The sequence below is a fragment of the Odocoileus virginianus genome, chromosome 3 (assembly GCF_023699985.2).
Source record: "Odocoileus virginianus isolate 20LAN1187 ecotype Illinois chromosome 3, Ovbor_1.2, whole genome shotgun sequence".
NCBI lineage: Eukaryota > Metazoa > Chordata > Mammalia > Artiodactyla > Cervidae > Odocoileus > Odocoileus virginianus.
The window spans coordinates 58,591,725-58,617,385 of record NC_069676.1 but is presented as its reverse complement, the minus strand read 5'-3'; the positions used below and the strand labels follow the sequence as shown (position 1 = coordinate 58,617,385).

At 50.1% G+C, this 25,661-nt stretch overlaps 2 protein-coding genes across 12 annotated transcripts in view; both read left to right on the top strand.

The window, feature by feature from the left end:
• ANXA6 (annexin A6) overlaps window positions 1-5,211 on the top strand; it is a 45,799-nt gene extending 40,588 nt beyond the window's left edge. For all 3 annotated transcript variants that reach the window (XM_020898571.2, XM_020898570.2, XM_070465652.1), the window contains 3 exons: window positions 2,164-2,222; window positions 3,562-3,684; window positions 4,790-5,211. In XM_020898571.2, coding sequence (XP_020754230.2) covers window positions 2,164-2,222; window positions 3,562-3,684; window positions 4,790-4,849 — 242 coding nt within the window. In that variant the 3' untranslated portion in view covers window positions 4,850-5,211. The remainder of the gene's footprint in view (window positions 1-2,163; window positions 2,223-3,561; window positions 3,685-4,789) is intronic.
• A 12,155-nt stretch (window positions 5,212-17,366) lies between these two features.
• Window positions 17,367-25,661, top strand: part of TNIP1 (TNFAIP3 interacting protein 1) — a 50,311-nt gene continuing 42,016 nt past the window's right edge. For 7 of the 9 annotated variants that reach the window (XM_070465659.1, XM_070465661.1, XM_070465656.1 and 4 more), the window contains exon 1: window positions 23,224-23,403. The gene's annotated coding sequence lies outside the window, so the exon portion shown is untranslated. Of the gene's footprint in view, window positions 17,454-23,222; window positions 23,404-25,661 lie in introns of those variants that run through there. The other 2 variants (XM_070465654.1, XM_070465657.1) reach the window with 2 other exon arrangements.

Here is a 25,661-nt window from a genome sequence, read left to right as displayed (position 1 = left end):
TTTATGACTACAATACAATGCGTTGTATTGATGCACTTTTTTTTTTAATCTTACCTTGAGGTATCAGTGGAAGGTTTTCACATAATTGCCATCAATTACAGGATGCCTCTTGATTTTAGGGACTTCAAATGCGAGGAAAAGTTATTTTAGAACATAGGAAGCAGAGGTGTTATTGTCATGATGTTATTGTTTAATTTATAGTGGATCTTTACCAGCTAGGAACAACACTTAGGAGACAGAATAGTATAGTAAATCCAGGTAGAGTCCCATCTGTGCCACTTATTAGCTGTGCAGTTATATCCTTTAGCAGGTCATGAAAACCCTGTGCCTCAGTTGTCATGATAATAGTACCAGATTTAAAGGAGTTAATTATACGACACTTAAAAAACACAGCCTCCTGGAACATAAAAGGCACTGGATAAATATTAGCTTCTATTGTTTTTTCCTGTCAGGCCCTATGTGAAGTTAGTTGCACACAGTTTTGTTTGAATCCTCACAAAGTGCTTTTATCTGCTTATTTTACAAAGTGGGATGCTGGGGTTCAGCAAGGTTACATATCAGTAGTGGAAGCAGGACTGGAACCAGAGGCTATCTGAGCCCAAAGCACAGGCTCATGTTAATCCCAGAGTAATTGGTCTGTGGAGACACATCTAGACCTTGCTCTCCTCGTGCTGCTCCCGCTTTCCTCTTTTCCCACCTAGAACACGTGTATGTACATGTGTGTGCATAGACGTTCCGCTCCACTCACTCCATCCCATGGCAGGCCCCGGGGTCCTTTGAAGCAGGTGGTTGGGCTTCAGGTTCCAGGAAAGGCTTTCTGGGTTGGTTGCAGAGGACGGAAGTTTCTGCCCAGTCTCCTTAAGCACACTGAGCCCACGCTTGCAGTCAGGGCGGGCTCCTTGGAGAAGGTGACAGGACTGGGGATGTGGATTTGGGGAGGCAGAGTAGTGGAGGGCAGACAGGGAACGTCTCCTTACCTGGGGGAAACAGAGGAGATGAGAGAACAAAGGGAGACGGGAGCTTTATTTTCAGGTCGAGGAGCTTGGGTTTTGTTTAGGATGTGGTAGGGAACTACATACGGACCCAGGAAGGTCAGTATATAATGTGGTCTTTCCCGCGGGGTCCCGAGCCTGCTGCAGGAGCGGGTACATGCCTGTCTCCTGCATGAGTGTGCCCCTGGGATGCACGGCTCCAGCCTCTTGGCCCCTGCCCTCCTCATAGAGATACTTTTACATCCAGAGTCATTCTAGCGTTCTGGCTCTGGCATCTGAAACCTCCTCCTTAAGCTACCTGAGACACCCCTTCTGATCCCTGTGAGCTCTGGGGCCTTGGAATCCAGCAGCTGCTGAGGGCTAGAGACCCACCCGCCACCCCCAGCCTTGGAGGGTGGGAGGTTGTTACATCAGGCAAGCAGTATTTGGGGTGGCACTAGGTAGATTGATGCAAACATGTGCAGACTCTGGGGCAATCCTCAGCCCCAGGGATTGGCAGTGCCCTAAATTACACTGATAGTCTTTGGCGTAGTGTTTCTCTCCATCAGGAGTTCTCAAACATTAGGCTGTATGACAGTGAAGTGTGCAACCAGCCAGGTTTGTGCTAACACCAGGAATGCCCCAGGCAAAGTGGGGTGAGCTGGTCACCCACCTTCCAAGGTCCAGATTCAGCACATCCCGGGGGTGGGACACAAGAATGTACATTTCTACCAGGTTCTCAGATGATGCAGACAACTTCCAGGAACTAAACTTTGAGAACTTATGCTTGAAGTATTTCTTGAATCTGAGTCTCTAGGGTGGAGCCTAAAACCTGAGTTTTACTCAAGTTCTTCTTTGATTCTGTTGCACTTAGAAGTCTGAGGCCCTGTACCGTGGCTTCGCGAGTGGTTTCTTCCCTTTGAGCCCTCTGCGAGCCTTGGTTAACTACAAGCACCTCAGCAGGAAACAAGAGGCAGCTGAGTGAGAGCCAGGTCCATGGATGAGACAGAGGAGGAGGTGTCAGGAAGGGGGGGTGATAGTGTCAGGCCTGGGGGTGACCCTGGCTTGGCCACAACCTTGGGCACAGGTTGCAGGGAGAGGGTATGCTCCTTCAATAGCAGCATCAGCAGCCCATGGTCGGGCCACACCTCCTCTGACCAAGTGCCCTGAATCTCTTTCCTCTTCCTACCAGTTCAGAGTGTCAAGAACAAGCCTCTCTTCTTTGCCGACAAGCTTTACAAATCCATGAAGGTAAGAAAACTTACTCATGTGTTCCTTTCCCCTTGAGCACCTCCACCCCCATCAGCAAGTTGGGCACCACCTGCCGGGCCAGGAGTTGGGGTGGCTTCCGCCTGATTGATGACTCTCAGCCTCTGTCCCAGGCCTGGTTCTGGGTGAGCAGTTCTCCACCAGGGGTCATGTTGCCCTCTGGGGAACCCCTGGGCAATGTTCAGATGCATCTGGGTGTCATAGCTGGGGGAGTGTTGCTTTTTGCATCTGGTGGGTAGAGAGCAGGAATACTGCTAAACAGCCTCCAATGCACACACACAACCCCCACAGCAGAGAAGGGTCTGGTCCCAGATGCCAAGGTTGACAAGCGTATTCTGGGAACTTGAAAAGGACAGTCTCTGCTGCCCTGGCACTCCCATTCTAGCAAGTGAAACAGTGTCTCCTGTGACAAATGATCACAAAAGGAAGCGAGTGCTCAGCTCTGGGACTAGCTCTGGCTTTCTGAAAACCCAGGCCACGCTGGCCAGCCTCCCATCCCAACAGTGGAGTCCCAGCTGCTGACAGAGCCTGGACATTCTGTTTAGTGGGAGTGAGCCTGGGACCCCTCTTAGTCTTCTGTCCCCAAACGTGACAACCATCCCTTGAGCCCTGGCCATGTGCAGCCCTGACTCCTCGGCTGGTGTTCTGAGCTCCCTAGGGGGCAGAGGTGGACCGTGGCTGCCCATATATTCCATGTTCTGTGTCTGCTCCTTGGATGCCCCATATTAGTTTGCCAGGACTGCTGTCACAAATTGAGTGACAACACTGTATTTTTTCACAATTCTGGAGGCCAGAAGCCAAATTGAAGGTGTTGGCAGGATGGGTTCCTCCTGGAGGCCCTAAGGGAGAAAAGCTCTCCTATGCCTCTCCCCTAGCTTCCGATGGTTGCCTAGAACCCTCGTGTTTCCTGGCTTGTGGCTGAGTCCCTCCAGTCTCTGCCTTTATCTGTGTGTATGTCCACGTGTCCTTCATGTAAGGACACCAGTCACTGGATCTCGGGCTCACCCCAATGCAGTATGTCCTCTACTAATTTCATGTGCAAAGACGCTATTTCCAAAGTAGGTCACCTTGTAAAGCTCCAGGTGGACATGAATTTGGGGAGCATGCTATTCAGCTCATATAGGCAATTGTTGCCTCTGTCTGGCCAGTCCTAGGCACAGGGGAGTTGGAGTCAGGGCTGTTTATGGAAAACAGAGGCAGGATGTCCCACCCCGGGTTGCAGGGGAAATGGACAGGAGCAGATGGACACCCACGAGCTCCTGCCTGACCTAGCCCCCTTCCTCCTCCTGCTCTGTGTCTCCCTGGCACCTGACTCCACCAGGGTGCTGGCACGGATGAGAAGACCCTCACCAGGATCATGGTCTCACGGAGTGAGATCGACCTGCTCAACATCCGGCGGGAGTTCATCGAGAAATACGACAAGTCTCTCCACCAAGCCATTGAGGTGAGGGGCAGGCGGGATGAGAGGTCAGGGGGTAGGGGGGAGTGTCAGATGCTCCAACATAGAAGTTCTTATTGTTCCCAGAGTGTCACCTCTTAGAACAACCAAGACGTTGCTAAATGAGAGGAGATCTGCGTTACTGTCCATACCAAAATAAATTCCAGATGGACCAGAGGCTTATAATTTAGGATTTCCCAAATAAAACAAGAGCCCCTTTTCTTGCTTTTTAAAAGCAATTTTATTGAATCATAATTTACAGACCACAAAATTCACCTGTTTTAAGGGCATGAGTCAGTAATGTCTTCTCCACAGTTCAGTGTTTTCATCACCCCACTGTCGTCCCTCGTACCTGCTTCCACTGCCCGCTCTAGGCAACTTTCAAGTGACTTTCTGTCTCTAAAAACTTGCCTTTTCTGATTATCTCATGTCAATGGAACCAGGTATAATATGTCTAGCTTTTTCGTTTATGAAGCCCGTTTCTTTGACATTGAGATTGACCGAGATCTTAAAGCTTGATGCTATACTTGGTTGACAAGACGATGGGGAAGCCTGTGAGCCTGCTTCTGAAGCCTAAATAAGGCTTCCTCCATTTCCGTTTCCCTAACATAAACCTAATGATGTTCACATAAATTTCTGCAAGGGCTGGTACCCAGCAAGTGCTCAATAATGTTTGTTCAAATAAGGGATCCCATAACACATGTATTAATGATCTTGGGGGGAGAATATTAGCAGAGTATAAGGGAAGAGGCCAGAATAGAGGGCCTCACAGCAGAGGGGGCACCTGATGGCAGACAGGGTTTGAGGGCAGTGCAGAGGGCATGCTTTATGGAGGAGTGGTAAGCATTTAGGTAGTAAGATGCTCAAGATGCTTCCAGAAGGAAAGGAGGGAGGTGAAGTTACAGAGCTTCATGAGGGTCAGGCCACACAAGGCCTTGAGGCCAGGCTGAGAGCTTGGACATCTTCCCTGAGGCTAACGGGGAGCCACAGAAGGGACATGGGGGCATTTATGTGTCGGGGGTGACATCCAGGCTGAGAGCAGCTGGGAGGAGGGGGCCTTGAGATCATCGGTATTGTTCCACTCACTCTGCTCTCCCTCTGACCCTGCCAGGGTGACACCTCCGGGCACTTCCTGAAGGCCTTGCTGGCCATCTGTGGAGGCGAGGACTGAGGCCACTGGTGTTCGCGGGCACCTCTGCTGAGAGATGGTCAGCAGCACCTCCTGCCACGACCCAGCCTGATGCTCCAGCTTCAGAGACTAAAGAAGGGACAGGGTGGGGGGAGGGTCAGGGTGGGCGCTTGTCTTCAGCTGGGGTTTAGGGAAAACTCCCACTCCCATGAGCCACTGAGGGCCCTGCACAGTCACCCCTGCTCATGTCTGAGCTGCCGAAGAACCAGAGGCATCGATCCCATCCACCTCCACTCCCCATCCTCCTCCTCCTCACGCCTTCCCAGCTTCCATCCCTTGTCACAGCCCCTGCCCTGGTCTGGGCTTTATCGAAGCCAAAAACATACTGAGCCTCTGTCTGTGAAGTGAGTGATGTGTGTGTGCTTTTATGGTGGGGTGTGGTGGCAGGTGCCAGTTCTAGGGGAGGGGAGGGAGGAGGAAATGTTTCGAGCCAGCTGACAGTCCTCCCACTGTTTCACTGCCACCTCATCCCGATTGTTGTGTTAGAGCACTGAACCAGGAGCAGAGAGACCTGGGTTTAAGTTTGCACCCACTTCACACATGCTTTGTGACCTTACGCCAGTCTCTTTCCCTCCCCGAGTCTCTATTTTCTGATCCACAAAATACGGGGGTTTGACAAAAAGATCTTGGCTTATTCTTCTACACTGACATTCTAGGATGTGCCTCCAAATCGTCCCCTTTCCATTTCTTCTCTCTTTAAATAGAGATATACAGGTACATAAATGCATTTCCAAGGGGGATCTGTGATTTTGATGTAGAACCTGCAGCCTGAGTTGTCGCTTTAGAGCCAAGGTGTTAAGCTGCCCAGGAGTGGCTTCTTTCTTTCCACCCTTTCCTGGGAATCCCAAACAAGGGTCAGAGCTTGGGTCCAGACTGAGAAGGCTGGCCCTGCTGGCTCTAGGTTTCAGGTCCCTTCTTTCTCCTCTGCTGCCTGGATGTTGCTCTGTGAGCTCTTCGTCTGTTAACCTCTGAGCCCAGACTTCCTCTTTTGAACTCTTCAGGGGCACCAGATGTGATCGTGATCTGGGGAGGCCTGTGGAAAGCTTCCACTTTGTGAAGATCAGTGATCAACAGGTCAGCTGCACTTTCTCCATCTCCCTGACCTCAGCTCTGGTTCTGCTCTGGGACTCAGATCTCAAATTGCCCAGCACCGCGGCATGTGGGTGCCTGGGGGCTGGAGGGCTCTGCTCCCCGTCCTGGCTGACCTGCCCTCTCCTGCAGTGTGTGTTTATTCACTGATCAGGGAACAGGGTGAGGGGTGTTGGGAAACATGCTGGTCTGGTCTTTTTTCCTAGCTGCACTGTGTGTGGCATGGGGGAATCTTAGTTCAGTGATCAGGGATTGAACCTGTACCCTCAGCAGCAGAAGCTCAGAGTCTTAACCCCTAGACAACCAGGGAAGTCCCATGTCTGGTCATGTGTGACCTTTGACCAGCCCCTGCCCTCTCTGGGTCTCTGTCTTCATGTGTGCTATGAGGGGTTGGCCCTAACAGTTTTGAAGAGCCCTCTCTCCATCTGAACGTAATGAGTCTGAAAGGCAGGCAATTACCTTGTGTCTTCCCCACTTCCTTCCCTCCACCAGGCTGTGAGCCCAAACTCTGTGAGGGTCAGCTGAGACTTGTTTGGGTATTTGCCCAACTTGATTGTTACCATAGGTAAATTAACATGGTGATTCAGAGCTGTGGAGTCAGACCTTTGCCACTGACTGACTGTGAGCATGTTATCTCTCTGAGCCTCCGTTTCCTCGTCTCTAAGACAGGGCCCAGTCCCACCTTTGGCACAGCCTTTGTGGAGTAAATGAGATAGTTTGTGGAAGTTCAGGGCTGCCTGGCCCAGAGTGAGGGGCTGGGACCACCCACCCTGAGCCAGGTGCCACTGCCGGAGCTGAGAGGTGGCTCCCAAGATGTTTCCTTGAGCTTTGCTTTCAGGAAGTTGTCAGCAGTGGATCACAGAGGCATTCCAAAACAAATACGCCAGTGTCCTAAAAATACGCACTGAGGGAAGAATAGGTTGGGGGTGGAAGGGAAAGAGTGGTGGAATCTGAGGGAATAGATGTCGGAAGGCCTCATAGGCCCGGGGGAACACAGAAGCAGAGAAACCAGGAATTTCTAGAATTCCTAGAAACCAGGAGAGCTCACACGGAGTCCTGCCTGTGTACACCACTCTAAACCCTCGACAGGCAGTTTTCTCAGTTAAGGGATGTTGCCTTCTGAGATTGGTCGGCAGTAGGAGGGAGACCCTCATCTGTTTTGGTTTTATTTATTTGGCTGCAATGCGTCTCAGTTGGCAGCATATGGGAGCTAGTTCCCTGATCAGGAATAGAACCCGGGCCCCCTGCATTGGGATTTTGGAGTCGTAGCCACTGGACCATCAGTAAAGTCCCCTCTCAGTGTTTGAGTTTTGAGGGGAGGTAGACAAGATTAGAAATGGGAATTGGCATCTAATTAGAGGAGCTTGTAAGTCAGGATTGTATCATAACCCAGGGGTGGCCTTTGGAGGTTCTTTGGAAAACCTATGGGAGACTTCTCTGGCGGTCCAGTGGTTAAGACTCCATGCTTCCACTGTCGGGGGCAGGGGTTCGATCCCTGCTCAGGAAACTAAGATCCCACGTGCCATGCAGCATGCCAAAAAAAAAAAATTTTTTTTTTTTTTTAAAAAGGAGAGGCTATGAAGGAAGAGAGACCAGTTGGAAGGCTATTAAAATAGTCCCACTAAGTCCCAGATGCCTGCAGAAGAAACCATGCCTTTTCCTTGAAGCTGTGACGGAGGAAGGAGTCACCACTGTTCTGAATCCAAGACACCTCGTTCATCCAATCATCCACTCATGCAGCTTGTCCTTACTGAATGCCTCCTATGTGCCATGCCACGTGCAAGATGCTAAAGATATAAAAAAAGTTAGACCTTCGTGGTCCTCATCCTTAAGAGATTCTGTTCAAGTGTCCCTCCCACCCACCTCTCTCCAAAACATAGTATACAACACGGGAGCTTGTTTCTGTGGCCAAAGTTCAACAGAGAGAAGTGGTGGGGTCTAAATTAAAAACGAAAGAAAGAGAAAGCGGAACCCAGACCACTGCTGTCTCAAAGTGGGAGCACAGGAGGATGGTCATGACATCCTAAGTGTGAGGGGGGCCCTCAGAAATTCTCACCTCCGTTTCAGCCAGACAGCTGACACCTCACAGGCCCTGGGTCACAGAGCCTTTCAGTGGCAGACACAACCGGAACCATGCGGTCCTGACCCCAGTCCAGCACTTATCAACACCCCCGCAGGTCCTTCCACTTCCTTCAGTCTTCCCTAGAGGGCTTCAGCCCAAAGTCAGCCTCCCTCCAGCCCTGATCCCTGCCTTTTCCCTCAAGAAAAACACTTCCCAGCAGCTCTGGTCTGCGGTGCACTCGGGTCTTTACGGCCACGGCCACGAGGAAGTGTGTGAAGGAAGTGGCTGGTTGGTAGGAGATTGCCCTTTCGACCTGAGCCGAGAGTGACGACTTGGGGATTGCCACCGTCCTATTTCCTGCTTCGGAGAGCTCCGTGGGAAGTGTGGGCTATTTACAAGACCCTGATATTTGCTGTGGCCGGCTTTGCTGAGAGCCAAGTCACCGCCAGAGTGATCCCGCTGGAGAAGCCCCTCCTCGGTCGTCCTCTGCTGTTATGACGACTAACCGGGCGTCCAAGTGCTGAGGCAGCACGTCATGGATGGACTGAACCGGAAATGATCTGAGAGCTCATCCAACCAACCCTCCTCTATTTCCCAAGTTGGGAAATGGAGGCCCCAGAGCTGGACTGTGGCCCTGGTGTGGCCCCTGTGACCAGCGCCCCGTTGTCCTGATCCCGGCTCATCTCTCTGCTGACGGCAGAGCTGAGAGCAAGAGGGAGAAATGTCGAGTTGACTGGCCCACAGTTCAGAACCCAGAGTGGTAAATCGCCACTCCAGCGGGCCTCTCCGCACCCTTCAGACCTCAGGTTTCCCGGGGCAGACTTCCCCTACTTCACAGCAGCCCCCACACGAGTGGGGAATGCTGGCTCTGCACCGAGTCCACCACTCAGTAGTCAGATCTATGGAGGGAGGCAGGCAGATGGGCCTGGATCTGAATGCCGGCCGACCACTGGGAAGTAGATAGGTCACTTGGCCTCTCTGTTCCTTGACGTCCTCATCTGTAAAATGGGAACGACCAAGATTCCTATCTCACAGGGCTGTTGTGAAGATGAAATAAGGCAATGCATGTCTATCTCTGAGCACACTGTCTGGGACACAGCAAGGACTCAATAAATACCAGATCTTTGTTATTAATCAATAGGCTGGATTCCATTTCGGAGCAGAGAAAGACAGAGAAGGAGTCTCTTTCAAGAGCCTCTGATGATTCACTGAGTCCCTGCAACTTTGCTCCTTACTCTCAGAGAAAGCTAACTGGGAAAACGTTATAAGAATTCAACCAGGCACATGGTAGCAATGGACCACAGATGAACCACAGACAGGCCAGAAAAAGACTCCCTGGAAAGTGGATATGTGAGAAGCACCTCAAAAGATGGGTAGAGAGGGAATTCCCTGGATGTTCAGTGAATCAGATGCTGAGCTTTCACTGCAAGGGGTGCAGCTTTGATCCCTGATCAGGGAACTAACATCCAGAAAGCCAAGTAGCATGGCTGGGGGTAGGGGTGTGGGGGTGGGGAGAGATGGGTAGAAAAGATATTGAAGGAGGGAGAGAGTCCTTTGAGGTAAGATATGGAGGTGGGAAGTGGAGGCAGTGGGGTGTGCTCCTGAGGGCCCTGGGCCCCACACCCAGCACGAGGACACCATTCAGGAGGGTCATGGAGATTCCAGGTTGGAGTCTGGCCTTTACCCTCTGGGCCCTGGCCAGCCCCTGAAGGCGCTGGGGATGGGAGTAGTAAGATCAGAGAAGTCCTTAGAAAACTTTCTGGGGATCAGCATGGAGGAGGAAACCAGCCCGGCAGCTGGGAGACCATTGGACAGGCTTGCAATTATTCCCCAGATGTGGAGGGATGAGGATGCGAGCCAGGGTGGGGGAAGCAGAGATGGAGAAAAAAGAAGGATGCACAGGGGAGCAAGAAACCAAGGAAATTGCCCTAACTGCTATGGGGAGCAAGAGAGGGAGGCCAAGGTGAAGCCAGGCATCATCACCTGGGAGCCAGAGGCAGCAGAAAGTGTTTAAAAGGCAAGAAGAAACCAAGGCCTCTGGTGCAGGTCATCCCTTCACCCTCTGCTCAGCTAGGTGAGGCCCAAGGAGGCCCTCGACCAGAGCCATCTGGGAACGGGACCTTCCTCCCATCTGTGGGATAGTCCCACTCCTTCCTCCAGCGACCACCTGCCCTAACGCTGCCTGCTGTAACCAGAACCACCGAGGGACTACCCCATGGGGATGGCCATGGACCCTGACCTGGAGATAGCCATGGGTGAGGAGGGGAGGGCCCGACAGGAGAGCAAGGAGGATGGGGGCTGACACAGAAATCTCAAGCCAGTGCTGGGCCAGCCATCTCCATTTCCACTTGCCCTTACATCTGGCATCTACTCAAAGCTCATTAAGTACTACTAACCACCCCCCACACAATTCCAAACCACAGCCATGCATAGCCTCATGATATACACACTCTGTATACCCAGACTCAGAAATACATATTTTTGACCACAGAGAGAAAAATGATTAGGTCTCAAATACACAGAGGGTCATGAACAGAAAGACAGACATCGCTGCCCATAGATGCACTGGTGGCCACATGGGAAGGACCTCACACACGTAGGCATACTTGCTTTTCACACACACTCGCTAGGGCACAGGTGAGTTCACACTTTTCTTGGCACCCAGCCTGGCTGTGGAGCACCAGGAACCTGTGACTGATCGTTCCTGTATATGTTCTTTGTTCTGTTCCTCCATAGGAGGAAAAACAACCAGGCTGTCTGGGGGACAGACTTTGGGCCTAACCATGCCTTGCTTTGCGCTCTGGGGAGGCAAGATGAGCTCCCTGGAGGAGGGGGATCAGCCTTGCAATGGAGGAGAATCTCCAGGGAAGGTTTCCCAGAGGAAGTGAGGCTCAAGGTGAATGAAATATAAAGTTGCAGGAGGAAGAGAGAGAGCTTTTCCTTTAAAAGTCTCCATCCTGTTCTTCACTTTTCTCAGCCTGCTCTAGAAGAAGCTGGTAAGCTGGTGGTGACAGGGTTAACAGCACCACCTGCCCCACATCCCCTTCCCCAACCTCCTCTTGGGTCTGGGAAAACCTGAGCACTGGGATTTGCCCTGATGCCTTTTCGCTGTTCCCAGGATAAAACTCCCCAGGTGAGTGAGATGGAAACCTAAAATGAAACTTTGCCAGACTTCCCGGCCTGGGGCCCCATTACTGTCAACCTTGTCAGCAGCTGCAGTACCAGATCCATTATGATCATGCCCTCTGCCTGAAGCCTGCTCTCCTCCTGGGGCTGGAATGTGCACTTGTGACTTCCCCTCCTGGGTGTCAGGCTCCTGACCTTCCTACTCAGGAGGATGTTTCAGGAACTAAATGAGATTAAGCACACGCAGATCCTAGCACAATGCCTAGGTACTCAGGACGGTCAGGCCCTATTACCTGCCTTTCCAATTCCCTGCCTCTCCCAAGGCCCCTCTCTCCCCCTGGTCTTCTCCCATCCTGGGGTCCAGGTTAATGGGAGAGCAATATTTGCATAGACATGAGACCTCACACCGGGGAAATTCCCGTGGTGACCAGGCTTCCTTTCTGAGGTCAGGCCGCATCATCAGACCCCGCTCCTTCCTCTCCGGCTCTCCCCAGCCTCCTGCTGGCTTTGGTCCCTTCCATCTGGCTGCTGTAGATCCAGGCTCACAGATTTAGTCCATCCTTTCATCCTGGGTGGTGTCCAAGAGGGTGTGAGGGTAGAGGGTGGGCTGGGAATCTGGAATGTAAACAAGTTACAAGGGATACAGGAAAAGGCAAAAGGCAGGAGGTATTCTGGAAACCTGGACTGTAATGCTAACGTAACTTTGGGCATAAGCCTTCCCCTACTTGGGCCTTAGTTTCTCCTTCTCTCCGGCCAGGGTGTTGGTCTGAATAATCTCAAAGCTTTGTTCCAGAGCTGATAGGCTAAGAAGCCACTTCCTTTAGCAGCACAGTCTTGCAACATTTGTCCTTGGATCTTCCTCCTTTGGCCCGAATCTTGCAACGCTCTGCCCTGTATCTGTTTCCTTGGGAAACACTATTTTGCAAAACACACCCCTAAATTCCATTTTTCAGACGTTTACAGAATTCTATGCACCTCCTTCCCTCGACTTGGCTTGAGTTTTAATGTTTCCTGTCACATTCACCATGTATGATGTCCTGTGACCCACGAAAGTGGAATAGATCTTCCAGATCCGTCCTCCTTGTGGTCTCTGCCCCTGGCACTGACAAGACACCTTCCCTGATGCGTGAAAGGGGAACAGTGAGGTCCTGTGAGCACCTGCATAGGAACCGACCATTAGAAAAGAACTTTGAGGGACTTCCCTGGGGGTCCAGTGGCTAAGACTCCATACTCCCAATGCAAGGGGCCTGGTTTTGATCCCTGGTGAAGGGAACTAGATCTCACATGCTGCAACAAAGATCATAGATCCTGCCTGCTGCAACTAAGACCTGGTGAGGCCAAATGAATGAATATTAAAAAAAAAAAAAAAGGCAACGCCAAAATAAGTGAGTATTTTTAAAAAAGACCCTTGAAAGCAGTGGGCAAACTTGTGACTTTGATTAACCTGGGGAGCTTTCAAAATACCAATTCCAGGCCATACCCTGCCCTCTGAAATTCTATTATTATTACTATGAAGTGGGGCCTGGACATCTGTATTTCCACAAAGCTCCTAAGGTGATTCTGATGTACTGCCTGGATTGAGAGTCACTGATCTGAGGCCCCCCACCCAAGACCAAATGGATCAAATAATTCTGATGGACACTCAAGTTGATGAACCCCTGACCTATGATATTCTTTATGAAATTCTCCTAATGGACACCCTTTCTATACACATAGCTCTTCCCAGGGTTACAGGTGGACAAAGAGAATTGATTCCTTTTCACAAATGAGGAAGATGAGAGACAGAGAGAGGAAATGTCTGCTGAGGTCACACAGTGAGTCAGCAACAGCAATGGGCCTAGCACCTAGTGGATGCCGAGCACCCCTGGCATCCTAGGCCCATGCCTAGCACCCCTGGACTCAAAGCATTTTTGCAGAAGTCATGGATTTGACATCTGGGTGACCCAGAGAAGTGCTCACACACTTGGTACCTCCCACTAGTTTGTGACAGTGAGTTCTCCTTGGCTGCCTGTATCTGAGCAGACAATTCTCATTTCAGAGTTGGAAGATCCAGTTTAGGGAACTTGGGCTTCTCAAACTCCACTAAGTTCCAAGATCACCCCTGAAAGGTTATTTAAAGTGCCATCTCTAGGTCCCTAGCCCCCAGAGAGGCTGATATCTTAGGTCCATGGTGGGATCTAGAAATCTGCCCCAAGTCCTGGACTAGATTCCAATGGCACTGGGGTAGCTTTCAACAGAATTGGTGAATCAGGAAACCCACAGAGTCAAATCCATTCATTTGCTAAATAAATACTGATTGACTAGTATGAAGCTGACTCAATGCTATTCCTACAACATTAGCAACAAGACCAGAGACGTCAGGATGGGAGAGGAAATTAAGGAGAGAGGCACGGGATAATTAAGTAGCAAAGTCATTCGTCCTATTCTGTGAGAGCTTCCCCCTGTATATCCACATTTCACTCATCTTTTGAAGTTCAGCAAAGGTCTCATTTCCCTCAGGTGAGCTCTGGAGACGTTCATTACCTGAGTTTGAGCTCCAGCTATGCCACGTAGTAGCTGATGGCTTAGACCACTGTAAGCCTCAGTTTCCTCATTTGTAAAACAGCAGTACCAATCTCACAGGGTTCTGATGAGAAATGCATTTAAGAACACTTAGTACCATGCTTGTACACATTAATCTGAAATATTAGCAATTAGTGTTATTATTTCCTGACCATCTTGGCCTGCTCTGATTTCTCCTTCCTCTGAACTTTTAGCTTTCCTTACAGTATCAGAATGGAAGATCCCTTAGTGATCATCTATCTGATTCCTTCCCGTTAAGAAAGGGGAAGCTGAGGACCAGAGAGGTGATGGAATTTGCCCAAGGCCACACAGCAGAGCCAGGACTCAAACTCAAGTCTTTCTGATGCCCAGTCCCAGGGCTTCTTCTTCCTTAATGTCTATCCCTTGACCCAAATAGAGAAGGCAATTTCAGGACATCTACGGCTGGAAGAAGGAAGATGGGGAAGAGACGGTGAGAGGAGCTGATTGCTTTCAGCATTTCGGCAGAGCAAGCCAAGAGCTAATCTTCCCACAGGGTGTGCAAACCAAGTGTTCAAATTGGAGATTCCAGCTCAGGTGGGTCTAGCTCCTTGAGCCTTGTTAGCTCTTTAAGTTCCCTCCAATCAGTCCTGGGTGGGCGAATTCACAGAGGATCTATGATTTTTGTGGCCTCGGGAGAGGACATCCCATGTATCGGGGGAGTTTCAGAATCCAAGAATCAGGGCTGGATTACACAATCTCCTGAAGAGGAATCTGAAACTCCGTTTCCTTGATGAAGGGACATTTTTTAAGTTCCCAGAAGGCTCTGGCTGACTCAGGGGGCTTATGCGGGGCTGCTAGCAGGCTTCATAAAGGGGTCCAGGAGGGAGATCTCTCTCCCTGATGCTGAGTCCTGCCATCATCCCAAATGCCTGTTCCTGAGCTGTTGGGGACATAAGGGAGGCCTTGCCATCTGGTATCAGAGGGAAAAGATGGAGCATCTGCTAGCGAGGGTGTGAGAAGTTGTATTTTTATTCCCCAAAGAGAAAAGAGTTCATGTTCAAAGAAGCGTATTATCCTTTGTGACTGTCCTAGCTCAAGGACTGGTGTCATTCATTCTGCAGAACTTTGTGTGAGGTTTGTCAGTGTAGCTGCTTGCACCTGTGGCTATTGAAATATTTAAAACGTGGCTTGTGCAAGTGGGGGCCTGAGTGTGGTGTGGGAAAGAGCCCTGGATTAGGAGTCAGGAAGTCCCTCGATTTACTCACATGGAAATTCACTTCCCCCATCTGTTCTTTACTTCCACATCTGTAAAGTGAGGCTGTTGGGCAGGAGTTCTCTCTGGCATTCCCTGGGCAGTCCCAATCTGAAGGGCACAGAGCAGTAGAGGATCAGAGTCAGTGGACTCTCCACCCCATCACCCCCTGTCCCCCCATCTCCCAGTGCCCTGCCCCTTGATATCCAGGCCTGTGTGTTTCTCCAGACCCACCTCTGTGACATCCCCCTCGCATGCTTCAGACTCCATGGTTTCGGCAGTGGTTCACTCCACTGACAGTGAACAATTTTCACTTCCCTGACTGTACTCTCTTTCTTCTCTTTGCATATTCTGTTCCCTTTGCTGAGAACACCCTTCCTTATACTCTTGCTTGGCTACTTCTAAGTCTCAGCCAAGGTGTCCCTTCCTTTGAGAAGACCTCCCAGATCCCAAATCCTGACCAGATGCTCCCTTGTCCAGGCTCCTGTAGCTCCCTGTATTTCTCCTGTCAACATACATCTCTACCACACTTGACTGTAATTACCTATTAATTTGCCTACAGCCCCCAGAGCAATGCTATCCAGTAGAACTTTGTATGATGATGGAAAAGTTCTATACGTGTGCAGTCTAAGGTGGGAGCCACATATGGCTACTGAGCACCTGCAGTGTGGCTGGTGCTACATTGTAGGAACTGAATTATTAATTTTACTAATTTCAACTAATTTATATTTAAACAGCCATGCATGATTAATGGCGACTGTACTGGACAGGGCAGCCCAGAGTCTGTGAGCTCTGAGTGGGCAGGAAGTGGGTCTGACTTGTCCGTTCCTATGTCTTCAGTGGTCTAGAATGTTGTGTAAGAATGAAGAAACTCCAGAACTGGGAGAAAGGTCAGTTCATCCAGACCGTCCCCAAATATCCCCCAACTCAGGCGTCTTTACAGTAGGTAATGAGCTGAGACATTCTGTTTGTAAAGTTCAGTTCAGTTCAGTTCAGTCGCTCAGTTGTGTCCAATTCTTTGAGACCCCATGGACTGCAGCACACCAGGCTTCCCTGTCCATCACCAACTCCTGGAGCTTACTCAAAATCATGTCCATCGAGTCAGTGATGCCATCCAACCATCTCATCCTCTGTCATCCCCTTCTCCTCTCACCTTCAATCTTTCCCAGCATCAGGGTCTTTTCCAATGAGTCAGTTTTTCACATCACGTGGCCAAAGTGTTGGAGTTTCAGCTTCAGCATCAGTCCTTCCAGTGAATATTCAGGACTGGTTTCCTTTAGGATTGACTGGTTGGATCTCCTTGTAGTCCAAGAGACTCTCAAGAGTCTTCTCCAACACCACAGTTCAAAAGCATCAATTCTTCGGTGCTCAGCTTTCTTTATAGTCCAACTCTCACATCCATACATGACTACTGGAAAAACTATAGCCTTGACTAGACAGACCTTTGTTGGCAAAGTAATGTCTCTGCTTTTTAATATGCTGTCTAGGTTGGTCATAGTTTTTCTTCCAAGGAGCAAGTATCTTTTAATTTCACAGCTGCAGTCCCCATCTGCAGTGATTTGGGAGCCCCCCAAAATAAAGTCTGTCACTGTTTCCATTGTTTCTCCATCTATCTGCCATGAAGTGATGGGACCGGATGCCATGATCTTAGTTTTCTGCATGTTGAGTTTTAAGCCAACTTTTTCACTCTCCTCTTTCACTTTCATCAAGAGGCTCTTTAGTTCTTCTTCGCTTTCTGCCATAAGGGTGGTGTTTGTAAAGACATTACAAAGAATGTCTGTAAACTCTCATTTTAATTACCATCGCAGGAGGCTGGCAAAGCAGGACTCATTATCCTGTTTTACAGCAGGGGAATCACTGAGGCTCAGGATGGGGAAGTAAGTCTAAAGACTGAGTGCAGAGCTGGGCTGCTCATCAGTGGGTAGATCTCTGAGGCCCCATTTAGCATCCCAGTGAGATCCGGCCCAGAGGGAAGGAGTGGGCTTTTCCCTTCCCTGTGGAGAAGCCACAGAAACTAAGTGGAAACAGATGGGATGATGGGAGGTGGGGGGTGGGTAGGAGGATGTGGACTGGGTGTCTGGTGATTTCCTCAGGACCCTGGGCACTGGAATCCCCCATTTTAGGCAAAGGAAGAGACCAAGGTCCTTGGGAGAACCCAGGGGTGGGGCAAGGAGGGCCGGCCGGGTGGCCTCTGCCCCCGTGTCTGTTCCTGGCCCAGCTACAGAATCACCAGCCTTCTGGCGCTCCCCCGGAGCCCCCTCCCCGCCCTGGAATTCACAGCAAGTGACAGCCAGTCTGGGAAGTGACAGGTGGGGAATTGACAAAGAAGGGCCCTGTGCTCTGCCAGGGGGCGGGATGGGGCCTCGGCTGGGTTTGTGGGGCTGCCTGCGCCTCCATCTCGGGGAATTCCCCTCCTGCCTAAAAGTCAGCCCGGCCCAACTCTTCTTCCTGCAGAAGCACAGTGAGCCGAGGCGCCTTCTCAGGCGGCAGCCCCCGTTGCATAGACCCCGTCATCTTCTCCTGCCCTTCCCCAGGTGAGTGAGCTGCCCAGGGTGGTAAGCCAGGATAGGCCAAGGCTCACCGCACAAGACTATGGGGCCACAGACCCTCTGGCTCTGGGCCACGAGCCACTTGGCCCCCAGTTTTCCTGCCAGCTAGTGTCTGTGGCTGCCCTGGCCCAGCTCCCTTGCCCACCCCCCAGGGCCTGGGCTCTGCACCTCTATCCCCAGCCTGCCCTCATTCTCTTCTTGCTGCTCTCCCTCCATTTCTTATTTCCTCTTCCTGCCCTCCTCTCCTTGCCTCCTCAGCCTGTTGTTTTCTCTCTGGTCGCCAGCAGTTTTTCCAAAGGGAAGGAAAAGAAAGATCTGCTTTTGTCTTATCCTTTTCCCAAGAGAAGGGAGCAGGTTCGTAAGTGTGAAGGCAGGTGTGTGTGTGTGTGTGTGTGCACGCATGCTTGAGCAGGGGTGAGAATGTGTATCTATGTTCATGAGCGCGTGTCAGATTTCCCAAGATGCTTATGTGGATGACCGTGTGAGGCAGCGCGTGTGAGCATGTTTATGTATTTGTGTGAGCGTGTCTCTGAGTGTCTCGGTCATTATGTGATTGTGTGTCAGTGAGTTTTTGAGGGTATGTGGGCGTGTGTGAGGCACTTCAGTGATCTACAGCTAGACAGGAAGAGACCAGGTGGGAGTCTGCCCTGCCTCCCTTGGGAACACGGTGGCAGGGTGCTGCCCTCCTTAACAGGGGGCAAAAGGGCCTGCAGAGGGCTCCCCGCCAGGCCCTCCTCCAGGGCAGCTGGCCCTTCTGTGGTTGAGCTGGTAACAGAGAGAGCCCAAGGCGCTAGGAGTGGGTGACGCTGGCAGACAGCGGTGAGGCGGCCTCCTCTTTGATCACAGACAGTCCAGATTTTCCAGAGCCGGTCAGAGGCCAGCCCAGGGAAGTCCCTGGCTAGGAGGGGCAAGGAGCGGAGGCCAAGTCACCGTCACAGTGGCTTCTGGGCTGGAGAAGCATGAAGGGAGAAGTGGGAGTGGCCCAGAAGAGGGTGCATAGCAGAGGCCGTGGGGTGAGGCTGAAGGAGGATTGTTCTCAGGGCCCTGTCAGGGCGTCCCAGGATTAGGAAATGCTCTGGGTCCCTCAGGTCTGCTTCCTTCAGGGGCTGGGAGGAGCCTGGCTGACCTTTTCCCACTTCCAGGAGGATGACAAGGGGCAAGCTTGGCTCCAAACCCAGATCCACTTGACATTCTGAGCTGCAGATACGGACGGCCAGAGGGAGAGCGGCTGGAGGAAGGGAGGCCTGGGGCTCCTAGGAACTGTAGGAGGGGCCTGGGTTGGCCACGTCTGCTACAGGCCATGGCTGGGAATTCCCCCGTGTCACTTTGCCCTTGCCTCTCCTCCAGCAGTGCCCCAGAAAACCTAGAGTAAAAGGCAGGCCCAGGGATGCAGTGGAAACAGCTGGAATGAAAAAGAAAAAAGAAAAAGAGGAAAGACACTGGAGGAACAGTCAGGAGAAATGCCTCCTAAGGCCTGATGTTTCCGAGAAAATTTCGTGAGGTCTACGGCAAGTTCCTCCACAGCTCTGGGCTCTGAGGTCCTCACTGGAAGGAGATGAACGATCCCTGGCTGCCCTGTGGACTGGGTCATGATTATCATTGTCACCTCTCACTGATGTCAGGCTCCATAGTGTTCCATTCTTTCTACTCCATGCACTGTTCTAACCCTCCTGTTATTGATGAGGACCCTGGGGGAGAGTCCTCATGAGGTGTAAGTGCCAGGTCTGTCTGACTCCAGCACCCACCTTCTCACCCTTGCGTGACATGCCTCTTGAAAGTGGGGCAAACTGTGACTATGAAATGGGTTAACTCATCTTAAAGTGCTGAATGTATGTGAAAAGTTATGGCTTTCTTAGTACGGTCGTATCCATCCTCTTGTGTGGTTATTTGGGAAATAAATAGAATCAAAAACACCTTTTCAGGCTGAGGGTGGGAAGCAGGGACCATAGGCTCTGCTCACTGATTTAGTCTTTACTCCCAAATATGATCACCTCGTAAGACTACAGCTGACACCATGCGCTTGACATGCATTTCTCACTTATCACTGAAATCTCCCTCTCAAACGCACACACCCAACACCAAAAAGCACCTAGAATCTATCACAGGGTTTTCCATTCCTGAGATTGCCCCCAGGCTATGGAGACGTGGGACTGGATCTAAGGAGGTACCCAGACCTGGGAATGATCTTTTCTTAGCTCATTGGTTGCTCATCACTCCTATCCAAGGCTCTGACTCACTAATTAACCTGCAGGAGTGAGGAAGGTGCTGTTTGCTTTAGAAGCTCTGTTGCCATCACTGAGGTGTGGAAATAGCATCGCTCTGGCAGCAGGAGACTTAAGTACTATTCCAAACTTGCTGTAGGATTTCTGACAACTCCCTGGCCCATGCTGTGGTTTCATCCCTATAGAAAAGGGCCCTTTCTCAGGACCCTTTAAGGACTGGCATGTTGAGTTCTGTGCCCTGCAAGCTGGCAAAACTCTACAGCCTAATGCTCAAGAGTGTTAAAGAGTTTAAGAGCCAGGATCTTCATGTTCTAGTGACTTGCAGCAGTGGGAGCTACCGAACACCTCAGAGCCCCAGTTTCATCTGTGAAGTGGGGGCTATAATGGTTCTGACCTCAGAGGCTGGTTGGGAGATACATTATGTGAAAGTGCAGACCTAGCACACAGAAAATATTCCATTGGTGTTACCTCCTCATGTCTTTAATACGCAGACTTCACTCCTCTTTAGGAACTTGATTTAGAGCTTAACCACTTACAGGTTGAGAGTTTTTGGTATGTATTTTATTTCTCTCAAACATGGATTTAGGTGTGACTTTGGAGCAGCCTTGGTGGAGGTGGTAGAAGGGGGCTGGCAGTAGAAAGGAGACTGGGTAACTGCATGCCTTAAAACAAAACAAAATGAAACCACACACAGGTCTTTTGATTCTCCTCCCAGGTGGGGATTTGCATAGGTGCCTGTCCTCACTCTGGAAGAGCAAGAGGTTCCCAATGGCCTGAGTCACTCAGTTCTCAGTGTCAGACTCAGCTTCCCAGTTTGGCAAGTTCCTTTCAGGTCTGGAAGGAGCAGAGGGTGCCAATCTAGGGGGGCTGTCTCCCACCCTGCCGAGCCCCCAAAGTTGAGGGTCCCCTAGAGTTTATGGATAGTGGGATGGAACCTAGGGAGGCTGCATTCCTGGGTTTAACACTAAAGTTCTACTCAATGCATGTGATTCACATCTATAAACCACTATCTTTTCTTGAATGCCTACTGTGTGCCAAGCTCTGGGCTTGACTTACATGATCTCATTTATCATGATCACCTAAGGGTAGGTAATCATATCTCCACTTTTTAGAGAGGAACAGAGGCTTAGAGAGGCAACCCAGGAAATCAGTGTTTAAGTGGTTAGAAGCCCATTAGTTAGGTCCATAGCCTGTGATCATCATGAATGTTGAGTTTCTGTAAGAAAGTAAGAAAAATTAGGACACATAATGCAGTGGAAAGAGTATATATGACTTGGAGCCAAGGTCCTGGGTTCCAACCCTAGTTCTATTACTCAGTGTGTGTGGCCTTAAGTAAATCCTTACTACATCAGTCTCCAAACTCTTTGGCACCAAGAACGGGATTCACGGAAAACAGTTTTTCCATGGACTGGAGTGGAAGGGATGGTTTTGGGATGATTCAAGAGTGTTACATTTGTTTCTATTATTATTACATCAGCTCTACCTCAGATCATTAGGCATTAGATTCTGAAGGTTTGGGACCCCTGCTTTTATTACACTGAAGACTCAGTTTACTGATCTGCCAAATAGGGGATTGTGATCAATATTCCTATGGCCTTTAGCATGGTGGAATGTTTGAAAGTCAAACAGACTGGAAAGGGCGAAAGCAGTGAGTGGAGTCATCACTTGGAAGAGATGACTCTTCTCACACATTGTAAATGTTAAGAAAAATAATCCGAAAGTAAGGAATCGGGCAAAAAGATGACTATGTGACCTTTTTATGCCATTCTAGACCACTGTCTAACAAGCCCACCTCTAGGAATCATTCTGCACTTTGTGGAATGAAACAATTCACCTAATTCTCTAAGGTCAGACATTTAGAAAAACAGCTGAAGTAGTTTGGAAACAAGACGCAAATAATTGGAGACTTCATTTTTTAAAGTAAATTTCAGGGTTCATGAGAAGACTTGGGTTGGGCATTCTAGGAAAAGGCAAATTGGGAATTACAGACAAGAGCAGAACAAAAACTAGACTGGGGGACCCTAATGGGTGAGGGGATGCCTGAGAGCTGCAGTATGAATCAGTCCAAGATTGTAATCTCCTGGTACCCTTCTGTATTGGTTTCACTCAATGGTGCTTTGTTTGGGGTTCACATCCCTCTCTCCCTCCCTCTCTTCAATTTATTTTCACAATTAAGATGAACTAGAATTAATACTGTTTTGAGAATTTGACAACCCCTTTGAAGTAACTAAAAGCATCATAGGATGTCACAAAGCCTGAGAGTACTTGGGTAGGGGTGTGTGTGTGTGTTTTCACGTACAGTCACAGTTAATTTACAGAGCTTTCCTGTAAAATGAGGGCCTATATGGAATAGGTCCCCAGATCCTTTCTGAGGATGGGGGCCTGTCAATCACTAAATTTTCCATAGTTCCAGTGAAATGAATCTTTTAGAGTAAGTTTTTCATAAAGCCATATTACCTCAATTTAAAGAGCTGTTCTGTATTCCTGTTATAAAGCTGTTCTTTATTCAAGCTATTCTTTATTACAAGGCCTTTCCACTTCTTTTTAAAATGTAATTTTACTTAAAAAGATTTTTTTTTTTTTGCCAATCAGTGTGTGAGATCTCAATTCCCCTACCAGGGATGGAATCTGTGCCCCCTGCAATGGAAGCTCTGAATCTTAACCATTGGACTGCCAGCGAAGTCCAGGCCCTTCCACTTTATGAAGTTAAAATTTACCCTCTTTTAAATAAAATGATGGGCTTAAAAAAACAAGTGTTCCCAATCTTCACCATGTTACTGCTCCGGCCAGGTCTGGGGACTCACAGCCTGTTTGCATGATCTGACCCAGGTAAAGGTAGACGGTAGGAGGTGGGCTCCGGATTTGCCCACTTGGGTTTGAACTTTGGTTCAGCCACTTACTGAGGTCTTCTAATCTCCCTGTCCCTTGTATTTTAATTTATGGCTTAAAATAAAAGTGGGGGGGTGGGGGTGGGGATAGAAAACCATCTCACTAGGGTGGCTGAGCAAATTAAATAAAGGTTACCAAATCTGAAGCTTGTAAGGGCACAAAAAACGTCAGCTGTGACAGTAAGATTCTTTAAGGGTACTTTCAGCTCAGAATTTCCGTGAGCTCTTGTAAGAAGTCTTGGGACCGAACTCTGGGACCCGGAGCTCTAGCTTTGGCTCAGCTACAAATGCTTACTGCTTTTTGGCAAATCCCCTCCCCGCGCTCCAGTCCGCGTGCCCCTCGGCCCAAGGAAGGGGTGGGTGATCTCTGCGGCTCGTCTCTGCTCTGAAATTCCGGCTTTCGGGGTGGTCCCTTTCTGGCGCCCGGAGTTTCCGCAGCTGGGAGTGCCGCGAGGGGTGGCCCGGAGGCTACTTAGGGGCCGGCCAGCGGGACGGGACTCTGGCGGCCAATCTGCAGACTCTCTCCGGCCCCCTGACCTCCGGTGGCTGCTGTTTACTTCGCTGGGTCCCACCCCGGCGGCTGCGGGCCAGCCCAGACGGCGCCGCGTGATTGGGCAAGCGGCCTGTCAATCGCTGGGGACTTTCCCAGGGGTGGGGCGGCCCGGCCCCCAGCACTTCCTAGTCCCTGGCCAGGTCCCCCAGCCCGGAGCTGGGATCCTGCTGAATGCTGTGAGGCCAGATCCTGGCGCGGGCCTCTACTCTGTCCCTGGACTCGGGACTGGACGCGGAGAACGGGGCGCTGTCTCCCAGGGTCCCCACCCTCAGGTAAGCCGGCTGGGCGGAGCGGGGATGGAACGGAAGGGAACCCGAGACTGGGCCGTTCCGAGTCTCGGCAGTGACCGGGCGTGGCGCGGGGAGGTCAGGCCCGGCCTGGTGGCCTGGCTTTTTGGCTCAAGGGCTAGCCTCGAGGCACGCGGCGCCTCCGAGGGTGGCGAGGTCCGGCTGAGTGGGGAATCCCTGACCCGCGCGGAGGGTGGTGGGCGCGCGTGCGCACTGAGTGGGCGAGCGCGTCTGGAACCAGCGTGCAGTGGATGTGCAAGGCGTGCAGACCGGCGGGGTGGGTGTGTGTGTGCGGGCGTGGATCTGTTTACAGTATGGGAGACCAGTTTTGGAAGCAGTGTGCACACTGTAATGAAGAGGGAAATAGCTTGTTGGGCGCTTTCCAAGTGCTGATCTTAACTCGTTACATGTATTAAACTCACTTGTCACTGTCACCCTCAAAACGAATTTGATTATTATTATACGTATTTTACAGTTTAGGAAACTGAGGCATTTGGAGTCATATAGTTAGAGAGTTGCACAGTTAGAATTTGAACTCTAGCGTTTAATTACAGATTTCGTTCTGTACTTACTGTTCCTGTTGAAAATATTTTGCCCTCTGTTGGAGGCAACATTTGGGTGCATTTGCAGGGCAGCTGTAGTGAGTTTGGGGGAGCGATTTTGGGTGTGGAGTTTCTACACGTGTGTGTTTTCCACTGTAGAATATTTATCTGCAGGAGAGTGCAAGGTTGTGTGTACATGAAAGTGATTGTATTGTACATTCATTAATTGTATGGGAATTTTGTGGGTGGGAATTTTGTGCGACGGGTGAGACTGTTTTGGTTGGGGGGGGACTTTTGTGTGTGATGCAGAAGAATCAGCAATGTTTATCCCCACCCCCTTGCAGAATGACAGTGCAGAGAAATCTGTGGATTCCTAATGCATCATTTTTATTTCACAGTATTGTCAAAATGTAATTTAATCAGCTCTTACTCATTTTCCAAACAATGTGGTATGGTAAAGGGGAATTCAGCACCTGATGAGAGATCCGGAAAGAGGACTGTCTTTTTTTTTTTCATTCCTAACAATGGATACTGCATTAGGAGGCTGGAATATTTATTAGCTCAGGCTCCTAGCAATCCTATGATGTATTAACATCCTTGTTTTACAGCAGAGAGAACTGAAGTAGTGAAAAACCAATAAGGGTAATGGTAACAGCTTACATTTATCAGCACTTAACTGTGTGCCAGTCACAGTGCTTTATGTTTAGTATCTCTTTTAAACTTTCAACAACCCTAGGAGAGAGTCATGATTAGTAGCCTCAATTTTCAGATGAGGAAACGGAGTCCCCAGAAGGTTAAGACTTGCCCAAGACTAGTAAGCCTTGAACCCTGAGCACTATTTCCTTTCCACTATCCTGGCTGTGTCCTGGAAAAATAATGTGATCAGGGCCTGGCACTTCATGGAAGCACCTGATCATGTCCCTCTGGAGGCAGCAGCCCTGAGTGTCCTGTGTTCTACATACTTAGGTGAATCTGATGCCCCATGGGCATCCGTGGGCATGGCATGGCACTCCTGCTGAGGGTTGCTGCCTGCCCCTATTCCCACACCAGGGCCTTTGGGGCCCCAGGAAGCCATGGGGTCTGACTCATACCCTTACCCCCCAGTCCTGCCTGTGACTTGGGCCCCGGATGTCCTGGGTTGGGTTGGCCGACCTGATTTGAACACCGAATTGTAAGAGGTTGGCTATTGGCCTCCCTCTCTGGGTTCTCCTGGGTTCTGTTTTACTCTCACACTCACTGTGATTTAACCACAGCAGCCTGCTTTTTCCCCTGTTCAACATGGCAAGTTTATTCTTGCTTGAGGCCTTTGTGGATATTGTTGCTTCTGCCTGAAACACCTTTCCCCAGCTCTTTCCACCCTGGTTCTTCCTTATCTGTCAAGTCTCGGCTCAAATGTCACCTCCTCAGAGGGGCCTTCCCTGACCTTTCTATGCAAAGTAACTCATTTTTTCACTTTCTGTCATATTACTATTATATATATTTTTAATACACTCATCATACCTTGAAATGACCGTGCTTATTTGCAAATGAGAACGTGTGTGCGGAGACACTGTATGTGTCTGGGAAACAGTAATATTTAGTGTTTGCTTGTTTGTTGTCTTTCTCTTTTCCTGGAGTGGAAGGGTGGGAGCAACGACCTCTTTAGTCTTCACATGTACATTCCTGTCACTAGATAAGAGTGTCTGGGGTAAGACTGCTGGG